At 43.9% G+C, this 22,738-nt stretch overlaps 5 protein-coding genes across 5 annotated transcripts in view; 2 read left to right on the forward strand and 3 right to left on the reverse strand.

Moving 5' to 3' along the window:
* The window catches only part of LOC133027532 (ankyrin-3-like), a 76,555-nt gene extending 71,811 nt beyond the window's left edge, over positions 1-4,744 (forward strand). Inside the window, exons 46-51 of the mRNA XM_061094556.1 lie at positions 70-247; positions 523-606; positions 1,670-1,753; positions 1,994-2,242; positions 2,981-3,052; positions 3,259-4,744. Coding sequence (XP_060950539.1) covers positions 70-247; positions 523-606; positions 1,670-1,753; positions 1,994-2,242; positions 2,981-3,028 — 643 coding nt within the window. The 3' untranslated portion in view covers positions 3,029-3,052; positions 3,259-4,744. The remainder of the gene's footprint in view (positions 1-69; positions 248-522; positions 607-1,669; positions 1,754-1,993; positions 2,243-2,980; positions 3,053-3,258) is intronic.
* A 351-nt stretch (positions 4,745-5,095) lies between these two features.
* On the reverse strand, positions 5,096-8,674 carry LOC133028043 (zinc finger protein ZFP2-like). The gene is made up of 3 exons (XM_061095237.1): positions 8,491-8,674; positions 6,908-7,090; positions 5,096-6,825 (listed from the first exon to the last, which is right to left on the reverse strand). The coding sequence occupies exons 1-3, from the start codon at positions 8,597-8,599 to the stop codon at positions 5,285-5,287; spliced, it is 1,833 nt and encodes a 610-aa protein (XP_060951220.1). The 5' UTR covers positions 8,600-8,674; the 3' UTR covers positions 5,096-5,284.
* A 1,070-nt stretch (positions 8,675-9,744) lies between these two features.
* g6pc1a.2 (glucose-6-phosphatase catalytic subunit 1a, tandem duplicate 2) lies at positions 9,745-12,506 on the reverse strand. The gene is made up of 5 exons (XM_061094557.1): positions 12,183-12,506; positions 11,979-12,088; positions 11,389-11,509; positions 10,945-11,060; positions 9,745-10,656 (listed from the first exon to the last, which is right to left on the reverse strand). Exons 1-5 carry the CDS (start codon positions 12,413-12,415, stop codon positions 10,154-10,156), a joined length of 1,083 nt encoding a protein of 360 aa, XP_060950540.1. The 5' UTR covers positions 12,416-12,506; the 3' UTR covers positions 9,745-10,153.
* A 1,289-nt stretch (positions 12,507-13,795) lies between these two features.
* On the forward strand, positions 13,796-16,841 carry g6pc1a.1 (glucose-6-phosphatase catalytic subunit 1a, tandem duplicate 1). The gene is made up of 5 exons (XM_061094718.1): positions 13,796-14,090; positions 14,188-14,297; positions 15,532-15,637; positions 15,724-15,839; positions 16,036-16,841. Exons 1-5 carry the CDS (start codon positions 13,873-13,875, stop codon positions 16,536-16,538), a joined length of 1,053 nt encoding a protein of 350 aa, XP_060950701.1. The 5' UTR covers positions 13,796-13,872; the 3' UTR covers positions 16,539-16,841.
* A 1,333-nt stretch (positions 16,842-18,174) lies between these two features.
* On the reverse strand, positions 18,175-22,507 carry psme3 (proteasome activator subunit 3). Its single transcript, XM_061094774.1, has 10 exons — positions 22,367-22,507; positions 21,193-21,225; positions 21,019-21,081; positions 20,798-20,902; positions 20,636-20,684; positions 20,395-20,513; positions 20,007-20,143; positions 19,803-19,857; positions 19,053-19,139; positions 18,175-18,930 (listed from the first exon to the last, which is right to left on the reverse strand). The coding sequence occupies exons 1-10, from the start codon at positions 22,406-22,408 to the stop codon at positions 18,850-18,852; spliced, it is 771 nt and encodes a 256-aa protein (XP_060950757.1). The 5' UTR covers positions 22,409-22,507; the 3' UTR covers positions 18,175-18,849.
* Between the last annotated feature and the right edge of the window lie 231 nt (positions 22,508-22,738).

The raw sequence follows: 22,738 nt of genomic DNA on the forward strand, positions 1-22,738 counted from the left end.
TTAGTGTCAGAGCAGCAGGTTTCTGATCGAGGCTCAATAAATCTCCTGTCTGTGTTTTACACCCACCAGCCCTGACAGTCTGGCAGATTCACTGGAGGAGCCGGCGCCTCCTCCGACCTCCAGACAGAACGGAGGTCACAGTGACGTAGCTAAGGAGAAGGAGGCCAAGAGGAAGGAGGAGAGCAGCACCGCGGGACCAAGCAGAGGACGGGACGAGGCCGGAGACAGGTCCCAGCACAAAGTCCAGGTGAGAGTCAAAGGTCAAGACAGAGTATTTTATGAAATATGTGCAAATGTGAAGAGAGTAAAACCAAGAGTTTCAGACAGAGGCTGACAAGAAGAGCTGCAGCAATGCACAGTCTGAGGAAAGTGATGTTTTCTGAAGATTGCAGCATGAAAACCTTTCCCCTTATTGAAATGATGAATCTGTAATAGGAGCATGATATGTCTCCTGTAAAAAAGGAATCTCACAAAGTGTTAAACTGACACACAAACACACATTAATGTTGCGCTGCTCGTCAGGGGAGAGTCAGAGCTGAGGAGTCCAGCTCTGACGAGGAGACCACTGTCACCACCCGGGTGTTCCGCAGACGGGTCATCCTCAAGGTGTGTGTGTGCGACCCGGTGTGTGTGCGACCCGGTGTGTGCAGAGCGGGAGTCGGTGTGCAGTGCGCTCGCATTAAGCTCCATGCCTCCGTGTGCGTTGTGTGAAGCCGAATGAGTCACGGAGACGAACAGAGACGTTTCCTGCTGCGTTGTGTTTGCACAGATGTTTTTTGTAGCGTGTTTGTTTGCAGCTGAAGTGTTTGTGAGTCAGTGTGACGACAAATGAACGTGTCAAAGTGGATTTTCATTTCAACTGTGTGAATAAGAGCTTTTACTGTTAGTCCCAATATTATTAAATAGTTTTTATGTTCAGACCGATGTGGAAAAGTTTACAGGAAGATACAAACTAAATGTTATGAAGATAAATGGAAATAGATTTAGCAAATCAGAGAGGATAAAGTGCTGAGATCGCACACTTTCATAAATTAGTCATTAAAGCAACACTACACAATTTTTTACAATATAATAGCAGTTTCCAAATAGAACACAACTTTGATGGTTCAGTGAGTGAAAGTTTCTGCTTCAGGAAGCCGGGGTTCATGGGTAATTTCCACCTTCCAGTTGTGTGGATGCAGAGGGCGCTGTTGTTCAGTAACAGTTATATAGTGTTGCTTTAAGAGAGATTTAAAAGGAGCCAGACAGTGTGTGTTTGTGTTTGTGGCATGAAGTGCTACTCACTGCCTGTTGCTGTGAGTCACTACACAACCTGCCCTGGTGTTTGCTGTTTGGTTTTGCTTCCTGGCTGGTGGATTATGGATTATTTATTTTGTTCAGATGGAAATCACAAGGAGATTGAGCCATGTTGTTCATTTCAGAAAAACAGAGCAGAATCTATTTTTGTTGATGAATGAAAATCCACTGATTCTTCATTTTCACAGCAGCTGTTGCAGGCATGCTAAAGTCTGTCAATCAAATCTCTGAATCGCCCATTAAATACACCTCCTTACTTTTTACCTTCACCCCTCCGTGCTTCCCTACCTCCTCCTCCTCACCCATCCCTCCCTCCATCCCTCCATCCTCCTCCTCACCCATCCCTCCATCTTCATTCAAACCTTCACCTCAGGGAGAGGAGGCCAGAAACATTCCTGGAGAGTCTGTGACGGAGGAGAAGTTCACAGATGAAGACGGGAATCTGGTCACCAGAAAAGTAACCTCATCATCACCCTCCACCCTCCACCTTCCACATTTCACACAAACAGACACACACACACACACACACACACACACACACACACACACACACACACACACACACACTAGTGTACCACCAAGACACTTGAACGCACACCTCTCACACTCTAATTTACCATCCCTCATCCTTCTGTCTATTATTTCTCCTCACAAATTCCTGCTTCCCCCCCCCCTGACATGCTTCTGCCCCCTACAGGTGATAAGAAAGGTTGTGCGTCGTGTGGTCACCTCAGAGGAAAGAGAAGCCGCTGGTGATGCTGGTGCTGGTGGTGTTGGTGCTACTGGTGGTGCTGGTGCTGGTGTAGCAACAGGTGGAGCAGACGCTGCTTCTCCTTCTCCTGGCGCAGGAGCCTCCGGGGGGAAGGGCAAGAAGAGAGGGAAGCGCTCCAGACAGGGCCACAAGGCGGAGAGGTCTGGAGAGGAGGCGCAGAGAGGGAAACCCGAGGTTGGCGTTAGAACCGAGCGTCTAACTTAGTCCGCCGAGCTTTTCTCTGGATTCACTTTCACCTGCATGAAGCCGTCGTCTGTTTCAATCACCGAACTGTCACCGGACTCACACCCAGCTCGGCCTGAGGAGGTGTTGAGACAGAGCTGCAGGGTCGTTGTTGTGTAGTTTGCAGTGGTTGTATCGCGTTGTGTGTTCCCTCTGTAGTGCACTGCAGCAGTTAGTGTTACCACGTCCACCAACAGCCTCGTCAGCTTGTGGATTGGACCTGAAAATTACTAATATTACAAACGTTTCCCTTGTTTTTTCTCCCTTTTAACACAAAGTGATGTGAGCGTGTGTTTGATTCCGTTCTGAACGTAGACTGTAAATAAAGATGGACGACGTGTCTCCATCAAACAAGTACATGGTACAGTACAGGGTGATACAACTAAATCAACTAATATGGAGGAGCTTACGACCTATACTGCAGCCAGCCACTAGGGGGTGATCAAGATGATTTGGCTTCACTTTTGTGTAGCTGTCATGTCGTCCATCTTTATTTACAGTCCAAGGTTTGGAGACGTTTTAAAGGTCGTTTTAACTTTCTTCCTTCTTGTCTTTTCACTCTTCTCCAGCCTGTGGTTTGTCGACGCTGAATCTGCTTCACTAACACACCTCCGTCATATTTAGGACCTCGCTAACGTTTTTCTTTTCTTCTTTCCGTCTCTTTTTACCTATTTGTGTGTCTTTCTCAAGTCTGGAAACGGCGGCAACAAGAAACAAGGGAAGAAGAGTCAGTCCTAACGGCGGAGCTCTGAACTGAACCTGGTGAGAAGCTTCTTTCTGGGTCATTCATTCGTACGATTGTTGTGAACACGACGTCTAGAGGGAATTTCTTCAAATTATGTACAAACATTCACTTGATTTTGGCGGGAAAAGGTCACAGATCAAGGTCAAAATGCCCTCTGAAGTCACCTGTTTTGCCTTAATCCATTTTGCAGATTTTAAAACGTGTGATCTCTTCTCTCCTCCAGGTCCTCGGACGTCCACCTGCGACGCCACACTCGCCCTTCGGAGGAGAAACGGACTCGAGTCCCTGAAAAAACAAAGACGACGCCTTGTCAATCAGCCAAACCACGTGTCTGACGCTTCCCCTCCACAACGCATGGTCTCCTTCCACGAGACGACGCAAAAACAAGTTTCTTTCCTTTTGATTTCGCATGAGCATGTCACCAAACTCACTCACTCACCGTCCCGGAGGCGACGCCACCGAAGGACACGCACGCCGGACGTGAGCTGGAACTTTCTTTCGTCTTTCACGAAACGAACGCGAATCGTCTGCGGCCAAAGACGACGTCGACGGGGAAGAAAACTAAAAGAACAGGAAGACGTGCGATTCTCTCTCTCTCTCTCTCTCTATTTCTCTCAGACACTCGCCTTATATGGTCTATTTTCTCCTCCTGGACCCCCCCGTGTTGGGCTGTACCACGTTGTTCTTTTAAAAAAATTTAAAAAAAAGAAATATAATAGTAAATGGGGAGGGGGGGGATTTTCTTGTATATAAATGACACTGTATAAAAATCTTTTAAAAAAAAAGAAAATCAGTAGCTTCACAGATTGTTTATGCACTGATTTGAGTTGAAGCTTGGCAGAGTGGATGCGTTTGTACCTGACGTGCTCGTCCCGAAGGAAACCGGTAAACAAAACTCTATGGGAAACAAATGGGACAACAACAAAAAAAAACCTGCTTGATTTCAAACGGACGTTTCTTTAACAGCTTCTCCCGCTGCGTCTGTGGAACATGGTCGTCGGACAAATGATGATGTTGCTGCATGTGACGTCGGGTTACTTTAACGCTTTTACTTTAGTTTCTGCCCTAATTCAAAGCACTGTCATAGGATCTGGTAATTCTGTCACAATAACTCAACCACCTGTCATCTATTACTGTTTTTATTTTTTTATAACACACACACACACACTCCGCACCCAAGCAGCAAGATAACAAAGCTTCATTTTTACGCTTCAGCAAGTTACGGAGTGTCCCTGAACGTAACCTGCACTCCAACCCCCCCGCAGCCCCGCAGCCCCGTGTGTGTGACATTTAATAAAACCTCTTCCTGTATCTCGTCTATCACACTAGAAGTGAGTGTCGGCTTTTACGTCTGCTGTGGTTTTTTAACAAGGGGACTGTTTTATTTTGACGGTTTGATGATTTCTATCTTTATTTCATTTTACACTAGAACAGAGGATTGTGTTTTTTAGCCCCGTCACTCGCAGCTGATCCTTTTTATTAACGACTAAAATCACCACAAAATAAATCAGTGTTGATCAAACATTTAAAATATCGGATTTTCTGTTCTTGTGTAAATCTGTTTTATTTTATTTTTCATACGAAGCCACCGTAAGAATCCATTGTTGATGATAAATCTGGTACCGACATGTATGATGAACCGACATAGCTTACACTGGATGATCCAAGTAATTATTTAAGCAGAAAAATAAATTGTGTTTAAACTACAAGTCTGTGAGTCTGTCTGGTTTCTCCCTGTCAATTGTTTTATAGGTTCATATTTTCAATGAGGACAAACCTAAACAGCGAATGTATCAAAGAAAGTGTGGAGGTAACTAAATGATCACATAATGTATCCGATTACTTTTAACGAACTTAAGATAACTCATCAAACTGTCTGTTCTTTAATTATTTCTGAATGAAAATGTGGATCTGGAGAATTTAAATGTGTTTTCATAACGTAACAGGTTCTGTTGGGTGTGAAAACCACTGAGGGACATTGTGGAATCAAAAAAAACTTTAAAGACTCAAAGAGTTTCCTGCATTTATTTATTATTTGTAAATAATAAACTGTTGCACCATTGTATGTCAAATACAAATATGATAAAAGCTGTTCCATGATTATAACTCAAATTTAAACTGTGACATTGTACGGACATTTATAAGAAGGTAGAAAGATGGGAAACAGAATCTTAAAACCAATGATATTTTTATCCTTCCATGCCGATGTCAGTCAGTTTTCTGGTTTCCCGTCCGTCTGTGACTCAGCGTTAAAGACTGGTCACCTGGGCAGCTTCGTCCCCGTGAGTCTGGACTTGTCTCTTCAGATCCTCGTCCCTGGAGGTCCGTCTGTCTCTCACTCTGCAGCCGTGCGCTCGCTCTCTCTCGTGCACGCCCATGTGTTTGCTGAGCGAGCTGTTTGCAGTGAAGCTCTTCCCACAGATGTTGCAGAGGAACGGCTTCTCCCCCGTGTGAGACCTCATGTGGATCTTCAGCCCGCCGCTCTTGAAGAACTTCTTGTCGCAGATGATGCATCGGTGCGGGAAGTCGCCCGTGTGGACCATCGTGTGCGTCTTCAGGGTCCCTCTCTGTCGGAATCCTTTCCCGCAGATGCTGCACAGAAAGGGTTTCTCCCCGGTGTGGATTCGCACGTGATCCCTCATGCTCTCTTTGGAGCTGAAGCCCTGAGCGCAGACGCTGCAGACGTACGGCCTCTCGCCCGTGTGCCGCCTCATGTGACCCATCAGGTTCCCGTTCTGAGCGAAGGCTTTGCCGCACACGCTGCAGATGTACGGCTTCTCGCCCGTGTGCGTTCTCATGTGCATCTCCAGCTGCTGGTGGCCGTCGAAGTGTTTGCCGCAGACCTCACAGTCGTTGGATCTGATGTAGGTCTGCAGGTGAAGCCTCAGGTTCTCCTCCGTGGGAAACCGCTTCCCGCAGACGCCGCAAAGCTCCGTGTCCATCTCGTCTTCCTGCACGTGCTTCAGGAAAGAGGCTCGGTAGCAGAAGGACCTGCCGCACACTTTGCAGCAGTGCTTCACGTGAGGTAAATCCTGGTACCTCGGCTTTTTGGGTTTGTTTGACGCGTGACTTTTTGTTGGCGTCCTTTGTTTTTTGGTCTCATCTCTATCGCTGTCCGCGTCCTCGCTGTCACTTCCTTCGCTTTCCTTCCACTCCTCGTCGCTGTCGCCCACGTTGCTCTCGGCTTCTGCCTCCGACAGTTTGTCGCTTGCTTGGACTCTGCAGATGTTCTCCTCCCTGTGGGTTTGTAAATGAAGCCTGAGGCTGGTGTCGGCCTCCAGGCGTTTCCCACAGACTCCACACAGGTCGGCGCTGTGCTCGTGCAGGAGAACGTGTTTCAGAAAAGAGCGTTTGTAGCGGAAGAACTTTCCACACACTCTGCAGCAGCTCTGTCCTGTAGTCTGACTGCTGTCTGTTGTCGTGTTTTTCCTTGTGTGCGTTTTTATTGGCCCCATGGCCCCATGGCTTTGTCTCAGGCTCGGAAAAGTTCTTCTCGTGTCTGATTTCAGAGTTTTCTCATTCAGCTCTTTCTTGCTGTCGTTGTTTTCACTCCCAGCTTCTGAGTCTTTCGACGACAGGACCTCCCGGTCACTAGGTGGCAGCACACACTGCTCCCTGCGAGTCTCTGCTTCCATCAGCGTGGAGGTGCCCTTCTCCAGCGTTGGTGTTGGGTGAAGATGTGAGACCTCAGAGTCCGTCTCCGTGGACGCGTCTTTAAACCGCCCTAAACCGGATGTTTCCTGCTCAGGTCTCTGCTGCTCAGAGGAAACGTCCGACCCAGGGAGTCGATCTGAGGAGGAGGTCGGAGAGTTCAGCATCAAGATACAGTGTGTGAGCAAATAATAAATACATTTGACTTGTGTGAAACGTACCCGAGTCCGTCTCTGTTTTCAACGTGACGTCCAGCAGACGCCGCTGCTGCTCGCCGTCGTCATGGGAACGGGAAACATCCGCCTCATATTCACTCATCATTTCCTCCAGGATCCTGACGATGTCGTCGGCGACAACCGACAATCGCTTCTGCACGACGGCCCTCTGGTGCTCGGCTGACCATTCTGTAGGAAGTACACGTTAAAAAACAATAAAATAGAATCTGAAAATAACTCTCAGTGTCCGGAATGTCAAAAATAATTCAGCTGCACGCACAGTTTTCAAAATGCAGGATATATTTGGGTTTGACTAGTTTTTAAATGTTTTAATTTGTGGAAAGATAATCATCAAATCTTTGTGGCAACTGTCACACTTCAACAATTCACAATCAATTAGTTAACTGACACAAACATTTATGGAAACCATATTGATCATTTATTTATGTCTTTCTTTTTATGGAAAAATAAGTCAAAATGAGAATATTTGCTGCTTCACTGAATCTTTCATCCAATCACAGATTTTTAAAGGCGACGCCTCAGGCTGAGAAACTTGTTTTGATATTTTTAAGATATTTTAAAGAAAAAATAAGTAATTAAATAGTCAAGAAATCAATAAAACGACACAAATCAACCCTTCAATAATAGAAAATAATCGATTTATATGAATAAACATGAGAGAGAACTCCTGTTGTATTTAAAAACCTTCTCAGGGATATTAATGAATATTTGAATCAGATAAACTGTTTGATAAGAAGCTTTTGGTTGTTGAACTGAAACATTAACAGAAGAACATTTATGGAAACCATATTGATTATTTATTTATATCTTTCTTTTTATGGAAAAATAAGTCAAAATGAGAATATTTGCTGCTTCACTGAATCTTTCATCCAATCACAGATTTTTAAAGGTGACGCCTCAGGCTGAGAAACTTGTTTTGATATTTTTAAGATATCTTAAAGAAAAAATAAGTAATTAAATAGTCAAGAAATCAATAAAAAGACACGAATCAATCCTTCAATAATAGAAAAGAATCGATTAATATGAATAAACATGAGAGAGAACTCCTGTTGTATTTAAAACTAAAGATTTTAAAAACCTTCTCAGGGATATTAATGAATATTTGAATCAGATAAACTGTTTGATAAGAAGCTTTTTGGTTGTTGAACTGAAACATGAACAGAAGAACATTTATGGAAACCCTATCGATCATTTATTTATATCTTTCTTTTTATGAAAAAATAAGTCAAAATGAGAATATTTGCTGCTTCACAGAATCTTTCATCCAATCACAGACTTTTAAAGACGTCGCCTCAGACTTCTAAACATGTTTTAATATTTTCTGACATTTTAAAGAGCAAAGAACTAATTAAATAGTCAAGAAATCAATAAAAACACACAAATCAACCCTTCAATAGTAGAAAAGAATCGATTTATATGAATAAACATGAGAGAGAACTGTTGTATTTAAGATTTAAGATTTTAAAAACCTTCTCAGGGATTTTAATGAATATTTGAATCAGATAAACTGTTTGATAAGAAGCTTTGGGTTGTTGAACTGAAACATGAACAGAAGAACATTTACAAACCAGTGTTCATCATCTTCATCATCTTCATCATCCTCCTCTGCAGTACGTTCACTATCTGCTGAGCAGCAGCTCTCAGTCTGTGACTCTTCATCAGCTGCAGCCCCGACATGATGCTCCTCTTCCTCCTCTTCCTCCTCTTCCTCCTCTTCCTCACATCCACTCACACCTTCAGCCTCAGGTTGATTCTCACCTCAACACACACAGGGTCTCTGCAGATCACTTCCGGTCCACCTCTTCCCGTCTGGGTGAGAATCAGCTGCTCGGCCCCACAGCGCCCCCCTGCGAGTACTCCGGTATTAAATCAAGCTCCGTTAGAAACAGAAATAAACATATTACATATTTTTTTAGAAAACAGCTATAATAAACATATTGAATATTCTCTAGACACAAAAATAAACATGTTGCACAGTTTTTAGAAACAGAAAGAACACATTGTGAGCATATAGATTATATATAATTGTTTAGAGACAAAAGTAAAGTTTGAACATGTTTTTAGAAACCATATACACATATTACATTTTATTTTTTGATAAACAAAAATTGAACAAGTGATTGATTGATTGTGACAGATCTTTATGTCTCCATTAATTTGCTGTGTACTTTTGTAATATCTATGTTCTCTTGTACACATGCTTTGTTTTTCTTCCTGCTTGATTTACTCTACTTTATCTCAATGGGATCAGGTTTAAGTAAAAGTTATTAATGCATCTACAAGACAGATAAAAAGGAGGAAATAGACAAAAGTAAAAAACAATTATTCTCACACGCAGTCACCTATAAACATATTAGTGAGTCTTTTCCTATGTGAAGGTTGTTTGCATTAAGGGTCGCGTGACTTTCTGGGTCACTAAACATCTGTGACACACGTCGGTGTCACGTGTGCGTTCCTGCAAAAACACAAACAGACAAATATTGAATGTTTGGCTCACACCTTCGGCCTTTTGTTCCCCAACACACAGAAGTATGACGTGTGTGCATCTGTGTCCTCGCTGCTCCGATTACAAGAGTAAATGAAGCTGGGTCAAAGGTTAAAGGGTCAAACTGAAACCTTTGCTCCAGTTGTTCTCTCAGTCTGAAGCAGGTAAAAGGTCAAACATTCATCAAGTATTTTTCTTTACTGTGGTACTTTTACTATTTAGTAAAACATCTGAATATGTGATGAATATGTGGTTAAATATCAGTAAATGTTGAATAAAGGAAATTACATTATAGTCCAGTGTCCTTGTGAGATGCAGTAAAACACACACCAGCTCATTTGATACATTTTCATGATTTTTATTATAAAATATTCAAAACTGTCTCAAAAATATTTTATGTAACATTTAAAAATACATTATTGTTACACTGGAAACAACACACCAAAGCTGTGCGTGAGCGATATTGTCCTTTCGACTGAGTTTCAACACAGCGGCTGAAAACACAAACAGTGACTCGCGTGGATTGTTTGTCCAATAATCGTGGTTTTGTTGAATAAGTTCAGAATATGTCTCTGGAAGTGCTGCCGGGCGTCCTGGATAGTGCTTTCCACATAATGTCACACACACAGTTCAGTGTTCAAAAGGCGCCAGTGACAATCTCTCTCGTTGATCTCCTCTGTTTCTCCCGAGGATCAGCGGAAGAGACTCTCGCACTTTCATCAGTCTTTTATGATCTGATCCACTGCTCACGCTGCCTTCCTGTTCTGCAGGCTCAGGGCTCGGTGCACGCAGTACGGGATGATGCTGACGGTGACCAGGGGCACGGCGGCGCTCTTGCAGAAGGACAGCAGGTAGTAGAGGGAGGCGGTGTGCGTTGGGGGCTTGAAGGAGTCGAAGAGGTGCAGCAGGAGCAGGGAGCTGATGACGCAGCCCGCCTTCATCACCTTGCTGCTGCTCCTCTTGGTCTCGGTGTAGAGCGGCGAGTGCAGGCCCAGGCCGAGGCCGAACAGCGTGCCCATGTTCCGCAGGAGGCTGGCGAAGGGCGTGCTGTCCATGTGGACCCACTCGGGCCTCACGCACCACTTGTGGGCTTTCTCCAGGGTCCAGAGCAGGTCCACACCCAGAGCCTTGAGCAGGAGGTAGAAGCCCACAGCGAAGGAGGTCAAGCAGAGGACGGTGTAGAAGTACTTCTTCATGCTGGCGCTGTAGATCCACTGGGTTCGGTTGAAGGCTTCAGCCACGATCATACCTGAGAGAAACACGTGTTGGAAAGCCCAGGTCAATGTTGAACAAATTATTCACCCCCCGGGTGTTGTCTCCCAGGCAGCATAGAGCCTGCCATTTTATTTACAGTTAGTAATGATGAGATCAGAAAGTATCAGGTATCAATAAACACATTTTCTTGTTATGGAAAAGGCGAGTCACAAGCTTTAACATCAAATCCACCAAAGTCCTGACTTCTGAAACCAAACCTTTCACTTTTCCCATTATTCTAATTTGTTATCCCATCGTCTACTGACATGACGTCCACACTGACCTGAGATAACCCCGCAAACGACCTGGTGGGGAAAGTGGGCGGCGATGAAGACCCGGGAGAGACACACACACACCTGGACTCCCCAGAACAGCGTCCACAGAACGGCCTTCAGGTACCTGCCCAAAAAACACATGTGAACAGATTACATCAGAGGAAATACAAATGTTATCAGGAGACAGAAGATGCTTGATGCTGTAAGCTTCTTGCCCCACGACAAGCAAGTCCACATTTTCAAAGCCGTAAAACAATTAACACGGTTTTTCTGTGCTTATCATGAGAACTTCTGCTGCCTGGACGTCAAAACAAGCCATGTGTAAAGATTGGGATTCTGGGGAGTCAATGATCAACCAGGGGAGAGATAGTGTGTCCACAGTGATAAGCTCTGAGTGGAAAACAAGCCGCAGGACAACAAAGTGATTCTCTCAGACCCCTGAGACCACTCACCAGTCTCTGTTGGTGGATTTCTTGCTTCCATATTTCTTCTTGCTGATCATGAGGGCGAGGATGGAGGTCACCAGCGTGTAGTAGACACCAGCGGCTCCCATGGCGTGACCGGAGGGGCTGCCTGGGGAGATCAGAGGCTGATTAACTCAACTCAAGGCTGGGTGACAGACAGAACTTTCCTTTGCATTATTAAGAGAGACGGGTGTGAAAACACATCGTCTCAGGATGGTCGGTCTGTTACAGGGGACAAATACTTTTACATTTAATACTGTAAATAGGTTTTGATGATGTCCTGATTCATAAATGTGCATTTAAACAGTTATAATGGATGGAAATGGAACTTTAAATACTTTCAAAATGATTTTTCACTTCTCCCAACACATGATAGACAAAATCTTAATAGGACAACAGCGGATTAAAAACCTGCAACTGTCCAAAAGTCACAAATTGTATTTTCAATTTTGCAGCTGATTGTAAATGAACTTGTGTTTAAACACAGAAAAGTAATAATGTGGAAATAATATGTGAAGAGTGGGAATGACTGGTTGTTTTTATACATCCATGCATGCGGGTGAAGTGGGATTTCTCACCTGGCCCAGTCTCACAGGTCATGGGGTACTGCTCGATGTGAGGGGGGACGGTGTTTGCATAGTGAGCCGTCTCGTGGACCCACCAGTACGGCCTCTCCCCGAACAGAATCCTGCAGGAAAAACACAAACACAGCCTCAGTTACAATCTTCAGAAAAGAGAACTAATATTTAATCCCACAAAGTCAAAGAGTTACTCCGTCTCACCATTTAAACACCAAGTTCAGCCAGTCCCCGATCACGGCCACCCAGATGAGCTTGATGCCCACGGAGGCTCGCAGGTGAAACCACAGTGGGAAGAAGATGAAGAAGGTGTTCCTGAGGTCGGCCGCCCAGGACACCCAGAGGAACAGGCCCTGGGCGTCCTGGTAGTTGGTCTGCAGGTAGTGGGTGGTGCTCACCCCGAAGCCCTGCAGGGCGTCCATGACGGCGCTGAGCATCTGGGCGTCTGCAGCAGGGGGAGAAACGTCCGTCTGGAGAAGAGCGAGCGAGTTAGACCAAAAAAAAAGGAAGAGGGACTGTTGCTATCAGTGACACAGCTGGTTGGTTTTATACCAGAGGGACCCACCACCCAAACGCATGCTCACGCTGATCTTTGGACCTTGCACATGTGCAATAAAACACCGGGAGTCAGGAGAGTTTGGGAGGTCTGTCACACAAACAAGAGGGAAAGATAGCATGAGAGAAAAACGTCAATCGGTATCTGTCTCACTGAACTACTGTACTTAAGAAACATAGAGAGGATCAAACCAACCATCTGCAAACAAAAAGCTTCTATCAAGGCTGTAACCACAATATATTACTGAACGTCACATTCTTTATTTCTTTGACTGAGTGGGTTTAGACTAGTAGGATGTTTACCTCTGCCAAGGAGGTTGTTCTTTCTTTTTGTTTGTCTATTAGTTTGCAGGATTAAACACAAACTACAGGACATATGACCATGAAACTTGCTGGAGGGATGCAACATCAGGAAAGAACCGGGACAAATTCATGGATCTAGATGAGTGTCTGCAGATCTATGAACTGTTCTTAGTGCTTTTCTAATTTGTGTGTTTGTCAGCAGGATTATGCAATAAAACACAATATGACATTTTGTGGAGGAATGTGGCATTTTGTGCGATTTTCAGAGAATAATTCATGCATCCTGATGAAAAGCATTCGTGTGCAAATATGAATCTGGTGAATTTAACTGTGACTGTGAGGATGATGTTTTTCCATATCACTTCCGCTCCATGCATTCAACCCCCTGCGAGTAATAATTTCCCAGTTATGTAATAGTTTTCTCGATGATTTGGTGAAAACATGGCACCTCTCAGAACGGTGGAGTAACCCAGTTGTAGGTTGCATAAGGACATCAATGATTAAGTGAGTCGGAGCGGTGCAGAAAGTCGGTGATAACACAGGAGAAGCAGATTGGCCGGTTGCAGGTCGAACACAAGTGGCTCCTCCGTCTGACGGGGGACTCATCCATCGTTTATCTGGTTCCCTGGGACACGTTGGTCATGATTGTCGTTCCCTCATTAAGCAGAAGGAAAAGAGGAAACAGGACAAACGCTCCTGATGTGACGCAGCAGATAAAACGTGGGCCGAGATCGATGGATTTCACAAGCAGCTGGCTCACTGTGGGAACACAAGCTACGTTTCTCTTTCACTGATCACAGCAAAAAAAGAGATTTTCCTAGAAACAACGGTTGGCAGCAGATTTCTGTAATGATGGAATTTGGCCTCGGGGGGGGGGTTAAAGGTGAAGGAACCGTCAGTGGTGTCCAAAAGGCAAACAAATGGGCCAGCCTTGAGTAAAGTCCAGTGGGGATCACACAGTGGCAGAGCAAGGGGTGGGGGTGCAGCCTGAGAGAAGCTGGACCTAACCAACACCAGCCTCAGACTCCAGTGCATCATGGATCTCCTCCACAGCTGGGGGGTTGAGCTGGCCGTCCACCTGCAGACCTCGTACAGCAGCTACGGGGGGGTGTTCCACCTGGCGTCCGCGGTGGCCGACCTGCACACCACGTTCTTCTGCTGGTTCCCGGTCTGGTTCCACCTGCGGAGGGACACGGGCCTCAGGCTCATCTGGGTGGCTGTGATCGGAGACTGGCTCAACTTGGTCCTGAAATGGTAAACTCTCCTCATCTGATAGGGAAGTCCACGTTGAGAAAACAAACTTAAAGAGAGGGAGAGAGAGTGGTAGTTTGAGTCTTGTTGGTTTCTCCAGGGTTCTCTTCGGGGAGAGACCTTACTGGTGGGTGCACGAGACCCGGTTCTACGGAGCAGATCCGGTTCCTTTCCTGCAGCAGTTCCCCATCACATGTGAGACTGGACCAGGTAGAGAACCGAACACAGCTGGATCCCCGTGTGATCAGATGTATTCGGCTTGATGAACGATTGCCCTTCGTTTATTTGTTTCCTCATATTATCTGAAGCGTTCCAGGTTTCCCCTGCATGAATGAACATAATCTCCAACCAGATAAATTAGTTATAAACTCCACAACCTTCGGCCTCTCATAGTGATTTTAATCAGCAAATTATTTTATATAACACCACCTGGTTGTCAGCAGTTCGGACTGGGGAAAATATCTAAGTGCTTTTACACAAGATACTTTCTGACACTCCATACTCACACGTCATTCATCAATTGATTGAATAGAAAGAAAATAGTCAGCAGATTAATAGTCCATAATGAGTTATTGTTGAAAATATCGGTTAAAATTTTGTGTAAATCGAATTAAAGATGTAAAACAGGCTTACTGCTTTTTGGCAGTAGGTGGCGCTATCAGGACATGATAGATCTATCTTGTTTCTCTTCAGGTAGAATAAATCGTTCACATTTGCAACAGTCTAAGACATCAAAGGAATCTACAACCACTGACAATGATATTAAATCCCTTGAAGTGTTCTGTTATATAAAGCCTGAGTGGAGTTCGATAGTAGCTCACAAACAAGCGTTATTCTTTTATCTTATAATATTCAGAGTTTATTCACCTCAACAGGAATCTAAATTGAGGAAAAGACCATAATGGCACAACAGATGAATGACCAATAGCTGAGACATTTTCTGCATGACTCTCAGACATGCTGGTCCACTGGGCTTATCTTCGCAAAATACAATCTTCAGTGCACCCGTATTTACGGGTTTACATTAGCTGACTAAAAATGAACACAACCTGCTAGGTTAGCTAGGCTAGCAGAACTTTATGTGACCGTGGCGAGTAGCAACTACATCTTACCTCCGTTTAGTGACTTTGTGTAGTTAGAACCATTAAAGCAGAATTTAACAACAAACTGTGAGTCCTGACTTCCTGTTTCATGGCGTAACAATAGGTGGCGCTACGACACTGAGGACATGTTGACACATCGAGCTGTTCAGGCTTGGACTCTGATCATGTGACAGAAGTTTGGTGGTGATAGGACAATGCACAGTGGAGTTATAATAAATCCCAAAATTGATTTTCTCACGAAACCTGTTTCTATTGATATTTTACATATCAGTGACCTTTGTGTGATTCATTATACTCATAAGCCTGTTTTCATCTGTCAAAGTAAGCGTGTGTTCTTGCAGGAAGTCCGTCGGGTCACGCCATGGCAGCGGCTGGCGTCTGGTACGTGATGGTCACGGCGCTGCTCTCCATGGCCACAGAGCGGCGATGTCCACCTTTACTGTTCAAGTGAGTCTGTGTTATCGCAATGATCCACGCCTCTGAGCCTCTGGGGACCGTTTGCTCACCTTCAGCGTTCGTTCCCTCCCTGTCAGGTTCCTGCAGATGGGCCTGTGGCTGCTGATGGGCCTGGTGGCGCTGGTGGTCTGCACCTCGAGGGTCTACATGGCCGCACACTTCCCACACCAGGTGATCGCTGGAGTCATCACAGGTTAGTCTGGACCAACACATCTGGACCACGTGAACTCAGGGTCCTGTTTTATAACTGGTGCAACACATTTTTCTGTTAACACATCTGTATTCCTACTCAAGTAAAACCGATCTATTTGAACTGTTTTTTCATGATGTGAGTTCTTCTTCTACGGCTGTGATTTATTTCGATGCACCTGCTTCTGTTTGTGTGTCAGGTGTCCTCGTAGCTGCAGTTGTCTCTAAGGAGAAATGGATCTCCAGCGCCAGCATGAGCAGATACTTCATCAGCACCGTCTGCTTGACCTCCTTCGCTGTGGGCTTCTACCTCCTGCTCACGGCTCTGGGTGTGGACCTGCTCTGGACCCTTGAGAAAGCCCACAGGTGGTGCATGAGGCCCGAGTGGGTCCACATGGACAGCACGCCCTTCGCCAGCCTCCTGCGGAACATGGGCAGCCTGCTGGGCCTGGGCCTGGGCCTGCACTCGCCGCTTCCCAGCGACAGGAAGAACAGAAGTGCTGCTTCCAAGGCCGGATGTATTATTATCTCTTTGCTCCTGCTTCAGCTGCTGGACGGATGGACGTTCTCCTCGGAGAACCACCTGACTTTCTATTTCCTGTCTTTCGGAAAGAACGCCGTTGCACTTCTCATCCCGACCACCGTGGTGCCGTCGGCTCTGAGCAGGATCTGCAAGGGAAAGAAAGAGGAGAAGAACTTTTAATCAAGCTCAAATATCAATTATTAGTTTAGTTTTCTACAAGGATTGTTTCTTCTCATAAAGGACGTTCATTTTGGTCCCTGAAGTTACGGTGCAGGCCTGCAGATCTTTAACTGTAGGAATATTTACATTCCTGCTGAATAGGAATTAGATGAGAGGTTGGATATCAGTTTAACAAAGAGAGAAGTTTTCCATATTGATATTGATGTAAAACAAATATTTTTCTACAAATACACAGAGCTCCTCAGGGAAACTTTCTGTTCTCTTTCAGCTCATGTGACGAATAAACGATGCAATTGAAACTAACCTTTGAAAGAGTCGTGATATTCAACGGTATTCAGGTTCCCATCAGGTTTTTTCTGAACATGTAAGACTGAAACTGATTAATTCTCAGGAAAGAACAACCATTAAATATTAACTCAAGCATGCTCCCGCCACTCAGGCCCACAGAGGAGCCACTCTGCCTTTCACCTCCGCCACGAGCTTCCAGAGGAGACGCACGGGGTCAAAGGGCAAAGATCGTCGCAGACAACACGTGGGATCCAAGGTGAAACCGTTTGATGACATAATAACCGCGGTCTCCTTTTCAGCCACCTAAACCTTTTCCGGTGCTTATCTCTTAGAGATTAATCTAGATGGTGCTGGTGTGTGCGGGCCGGCTGCTCTGTGGGTGTGTGCTACAGACACAGGGGAGGGGGGGGGGGATCAGACGTTACAACTGCGTCAAGAACATTGAGCAACACTCTGCTGTTTACATTTACGACAGTCGGCTCAAACTGGATGTTTTTGTCAGGTTTGCAGATTTTAATCTCATTACAGTCGGTGTCAATAGGAAAAACAACAAAATCCACCTTCTTTGTCAGATGAAGTTCATGTGAGTAGAACAGTGATTCCAACCTGAAGTCACACGTAAAACACAATTTAATAAAATACACCTACAATGAAATTCAGTATATTTGGGTCAGAGTCTTTATTTTCACCAGCGAAGCAGCTCAATGGCTGGGAAATCAACCAAACAAATCAGTTATATATTGTTTATTGTATTTTTTGTGTTTTTAACTCATCTAAAACCAAGTTCCCAGGTTTCTGGTCTTTAAAAAGCAGTATCTAGTTGCTTATATTGCACCTAAAGACGCATCTCCCCTCCAAACCTCTCAGGTAGCGAAGGTAAATAATAGTTTGAGGCTCAAAGTGGTCAAATATTAAATATATGTTTTATAAATGAATGAATTTGAGTTGCAGAATTTCATTATTTTTTCTGTCCTCTCCCATGAACCCTCTCATCCCCCTTCATGTTTATCTTGTGACCCTGATGCTGGGAACTAGTGTCGCAAGCAGATAAAGCAGCTACAGCGATGAAATGCTGTGAACACGTGGATGAATCTGTGTGAACAAACAAAGTCAACTCAGGGGAAGGTTTTCTGAGCATGTTCAGGTACTTCTGATAATTAAAACTCATTCTGGGGATAATGATTCTGTACTTTAATCATTTTTGAATTCACAGAATTTAAATAATCTCTGGTTGTAATGAGTTATATAAAAGTTCAGTTACTAGAACTGTGTGTATGAGCATCTGGACACAAACAAGTATCTGATATTTCATTAAAAATGTTTGCAGCCACACAAAATATTCAACATCTTTATCAAAAAATGTTTTATTCAATAATCAATGACGCGACAGAACAGATGCTTTGGTGACTTACATGAATTTTCACTGAAAACCAGCAAGTCTGTGAAACCTACAACCAGCTTAATAATCATATTTATCATGACTATAATGTGTAATGTGAAGACGACATTCGGAGAAAAAAAATAACAACAAACACAACGGCTCGTGTTGCGTCTCCTGTGAACAACCATCGTCCAGGAGACACAACAGGAGACACAACAGGAGACGAATGAAGAAAAAGTAACCGACATTCACTGAAGCAGCACAGACAACTGCTCTGAACCTTTTTTTAATTCCTTCCTTAAGGATCCACGAATGAAGCGACTTCACAAAGTTGTGAGGACCAAATGTTTAATTAAAATTAAAAAACACATTTTATTATCCACTCCCTCTTTTTTCCGGGAGAATATTTTTTTTGTCTTCAATGGGTTTAAAACAAGAAAAATATTTTACAATTAAAACAAACAGAAAAAAAACAGAAAACGAAAATGAAACCTGTGTGTTGTGTCCATGTGTGAGGCTACGTTTCTGCAAAGAGCGTTGTTGATTTGAACTGAAGTCGGTGAATGTGTAGTTGTCGTCCTGTGGACCGGGGGCCGGGCTACTGTGGCTCGACAGCGAGGGGACGGGGGGGCAGGGGGAACATCAGTACAGGGCTTCGGCGTTACTGCTTCGAGGCCTCTTGATCTTCTCAATGTTCTTCAGGATCATATCATGTAACGTTACCTTCAGTGGAAAGGAAAAAAACTTTGTGATCATGAGGGAAAAGCTACGCATGTCAAGATACATGAAATCACACGTAAGCTGAGTGTTATTAATAAAGTTAAAGAATAAAGATCTGTACGTACGTATTGATTTCTGAGCTCAGAGACTATGATCTTCAGACTGATGTATTCCTTCTCATCGATCTCGGTTACTGTGCGCCGATAGTCCTCCTGAAGACAAAGGTGATTTGTACATTAATATACGACTTTATAATACAGTTACATCACATTCAACAGAAACATGATATTTTCATTAATTCAACTTTTCTGCCTCTGCTGCCACGGTAACACAGGCAATCAGAGGAAAGAACCAGTGGTGCTGAATTCCAAAATATTTTGTTGATTAGTGAGATTCCAACACTGTTCACTCAGTTGGTGATTCATTCCAAAACTGAGCCAAAGTTTGAAAATGTATTTAAAATTCAAATCTGCAGCTTACGCTCAAACGCTTAAACCTAACGTGAATCAAAACTGTTAAATAACTAACTTCAGCAGCTTCTCAATGAACAGGAGGTTTGATAATACAACGTAAAGATTTGCTGGAGACCACTGCAGCTATCTTTAGCTTAGCATCATCAATACAGGGAAAGCATGTGGTCTGTGGAAAGGGAAGGGCTGCTTTGCATTCTGGAATTTGCTTCAACATTTGTATGTACATTTACTGCAGCTCTCAGGAACAAGAGTATTATACATTTAATTAATAACAAAATTGTACTGGACTTACATCGCAAACATGAGACACTATAGAATAAGTGAGCTGTTGCATGTACACCGTTGTACAGACTTTTACTGCATTCTTTGTTTAATACTCAGTATTTTAAAATGTTTACTTACCACATGGGGATATTTAGCTATTTTGGAAACCAGCTTGGCCCTTGTGATGTAGTATCTGCGAGGAAAGGAGACAGAAAATATTAAACGGGTGAAATCTTTCTTATAAAATCACAAAAAACAGAACAAACTACAGATGTTAAGGAGCAGCTCCATCTTTCTGACTGTAGCATGTACAACAAAAGGACAATAAGAATCTCTGTAAACCTTGATATCTGGTCGAGGTAAGATGCCGCCTCCCCCTCGACTGTCCGGAGCTCAGCTACCGTCTCCTCCTGGATCGACACACCGAAGTTGTTGCCGTCCTCTATCCTTGGGATGAGCAGCTGGACCCACATCTTGACCTGCAGGAGAAAAGGAAACTGAGGAATGCAACATCTAGAATGCCATCAGTCAAGTCTAAATGATTAGCAGCAAAAGAAGTTACAGCTTAAAACTAAAATCAATGTTTAACTACAGGTAAGAATAAAAGTAAATATTCTGTGGAGTAAGTTCTGAATCAGCTCTTTGTTCTCCCCTTAAACTTGTGTGTGGTTTTTCCTTTGTTAAGTGAAAGTCTTCTTTAATATTACACACGTTTCAAGACGTTACTTACTGTGTTACATTTCTCTATCAGTGTCCTGATCTCCGGCTTGACCTTTTCAATGAGATCAACAAGGTTTGCGTTGCTCTTCATCATCCCACCAGGCATGACGAACACCTTGGTGCCAGTCACTGGGAGACAGAGAGGAGAGAGCGAAGCCATTTTAAACATATGAGGAGCAGAGAAGATTATTATAGACGGTTGATGTCAAATCTTCTATGAAGGTAAAAAGCTTTAACAGCTGCACACTCACCCATGTCATCCCCACCTCCATCCTCCAGCTTCCTCTTTTTGGCATTTTGCTGTAACACATAAAAACACGTTTAGTCCCAGTTAACTCAGCTTACACTCTACACACAGTAACTACAGTTACCGTATTTGAGGATTGAATTAAACTTGAAAGATGGAGCCGCACCGCGTCTAGTCCGTCATGCAGGTTTGAGAGCAGGATGGGGTCCGGCACCGTCAGGTTTATATCCGAGTGGATCTCCTTCAGCTCAGTGATGTTGATGATTGGATCCTATAGGACAACAAGGATGAGATATTTGGCTAAACCATTATTATGTATTCGGTTAAAACCAGTTCACAGATGCGAGACTCTACAATGTGTTTTTTCTGGGTGAACACGTCACTGACCTTCAGGAAGTGATCGAGCTCCAGTAACTTCTTTGGGAAAAAAGCTGCCACTAGTTCCTCGGCCTGAAAGAGAAGCAAACGTGTAAATGAGAGATGCTGAAAAACCAAACAGTTTAAGAAAAACTGTGTGTAATAATTATCGTTAAACACTTATTTTACAGGTGAGAAACTTACTTCTGAAGTGATACGTTCACGGAATGCATCGACCTGTAAACAGAGAGAAGAATCAAGATATCAGACCGACACGAACAATGGACAGATTAACCTTTACCCTTCAGAAATAAAGACCCTTCACAGAGGCAAAGAGCTGAAGAGACCCCTGACTATCACCACCTGCTCCGAAACAACACAAGTGTGATGTAGGTTGGGACTGCAATGAAAAACAGCCATGAACTTGTCAAATGTTTGTAAACATGAATTATGGGATATTAAGATGGCGACTTTCTGTTTATCAGTCAGAGGTCTGAGGAAAAGACTTGGACTTGAAACATCACAACAATTAAATTAAGATGATTTACACTATGATATGTTATACAGCTTTGATGTAAATAAAACAGCAAAAACCTACAGAAGATATTCCATCAAAACATAAAATAAACATTTTGCTGCTACTTTCATTTTAGTATATTTTTGTTGACTGATATCATTTGAGATTAACTACATTTTTGATCCATTTATTCTTTCATGTTTATGTTCTACATATTTTGTATACGTGTCATTTATATTCAAATTCACAGATATAAATTTGTATTGTGATCAGGTACAATAACATGTTAAGTTTCTCTCTCCAGGTATAAAAGGTGTAAACATATATAAATCAATAAAACCAGTAAAAGCGGCATGTAGGTAATTTTGACTGTAGATCCATGTGCAGGTTTAATAAGTATAGTTGTGAATATCTTCGTTAGACTCTCAGATTACACTTCATTTATTTAAAGGCAGTATTTGAACTGTCAGTGGATGAATAGAACCCGGGGACCGTTAGAACCCAAGGTAACCTGACGCCGGTAGCACCGCAGCTAGCTTAGCGGCTAACGGCCCGCAGGCTCCACGCATGTGCTCCCCCCCGCACAACCCGCAGTTCCTCAGACACACGCGGGGCCGCAACGTGGACTTGTCTCCCCCCCTCCCCTACTCCTCGTGGGGGGGTTCGCGTCACTGTGACACGGCTCCTGTGCGGGAGACGTGACCCATGATCCTGCGGGACATGCGGGACACGGGCCGGTTAGCCCCCGTTAGCATCGCACAGCATGCTACAACCGGGAGGCTAACGGAGCTAGCCGAGCAGAATGGAGCCCGGCTGCGGGGCGGTGCGTGGCGGTGCGTGGGGTGCGGGAGGAGGTCTCACCTTGGTTTTGATTGCACTGTCCACCTTGAGCAGTGAAGACATCTTTTGGGGTCGAGCGGGCGGACAGCGGGGGTCCCAACGGCATCAAACTCACACCTGTGTACGGGCAGCTCGCTGCTTGTCAGCCACACTTTGCGGTGCTTAGTGATGACGACATCGAGGCGCGACGTGATGCACCGCTTTCACGGCGCGTGTCCCGGAAACAGACGAAACTACCGTCAGGGATAATCAAATAAACAAATCAAATAACGTAAAATAACATTGAATACAATAAAGCTGAGTTATATAAAATAAAAGTAAATTATTCTAATTATTAATAATTATTATTATATAAATAATTATTTAAACAAAATTTGATATCCATAAAGCTAA

Source organism: Limanda limanda, chromosome 21 (assembly GCF_963576545.1).
Source record: "Limanda limanda chromosome 21, fLimLim1.1, whole genome shotgun sequence".
NCBI classification, from domain to species: Eukaryota; Metazoa; Chordata; class Actinopteri; order Pleuronectiformes; family Pleuronectidae; genus Limanda; species Limanda limanda.

Coding starts and splice junctions, on each gene's coding strand:
- LOC133028043 (XM_061095237.1), bottom strand. CDS start 8,599: ATGTCGGGGCTGCAGCTGATGAAGAGTCACAGACTGAGAGCTGCTGCT. Junction 7,091..8,490: donor GATGAAGATGATGAACACTG/GTTTGTAAATGT, acceptor TACTTCCTACAG/AATGGTCAGCCGAGCACCAG. Junction 6,826..6,907: donor GAAAACAGAGACGGACTCGG/GTACGTTTCACA, acceptor CCTCCTCCTCAG/ATCGACTCCCTGGGTCGGAC.
- g6pc1a.2 (XM_061094557.1), bottom strand. CDS start 12,415: ATGCTCAGCGCCGTCATGGACGCCCTGCAGGGCTTCGGGGTGAGCACC. Junction 11,510..11,978: donor GACCTGTGAGACTGGGCCAG/GTGAGAAATCCC, acceptor TGATCTCCCCAG/GCAGCCCCTCCGGTCACGCC. Junction 11,061..11,388: donor AAATCCACCAACAGAGACTG/GTGAGTGGTCTC, acceptor TTTTTTGGGCAG/GTACCTGAAGGCCGTTCTGT.
- g6pc1a.1 (XM_061094718.1), top strand. CDS start 13,873: ATGGATCTCCTCCACAGCTGGGGGGTTGAGCTGGCCGTCCACCTGCAG. Junction 14,091..14,187: donor CTCAACTTGGTCCTGAAATG/GTAAACTCTCCT, acceptor TGGTTTCTCCAG/GGTTCTCTTCGGGGAGAGAC. Junction 15,840..16,035: donor GATCGCTGGAGTCATCACAG/GTTAGTCTGGAC, acceptor TTTGTGTGTCAG/GTGTCCTCGTAGCTGCAGTT.
- psme3 (XM_061094774.1), bottom strand. CDS start 22,408: ATGTCTTCACTGCTCAAGGTGGACAGTGCAATCAAAACCAAG. Junction 20,144..20,394: donor TGATAGAGAAATGTAACACA/GTAAGTAACGTC, acceptor TTTCTCCTGCAG/GTCAAGATGTGGGTCCAGCT. Junction 19,140..19,802: donor TAGCTAAATATCCCCATGTG/GTAAGTAAACAT, acceptor CTTTGTCTTCAG/GAGGACTATCGGCGCACAGT.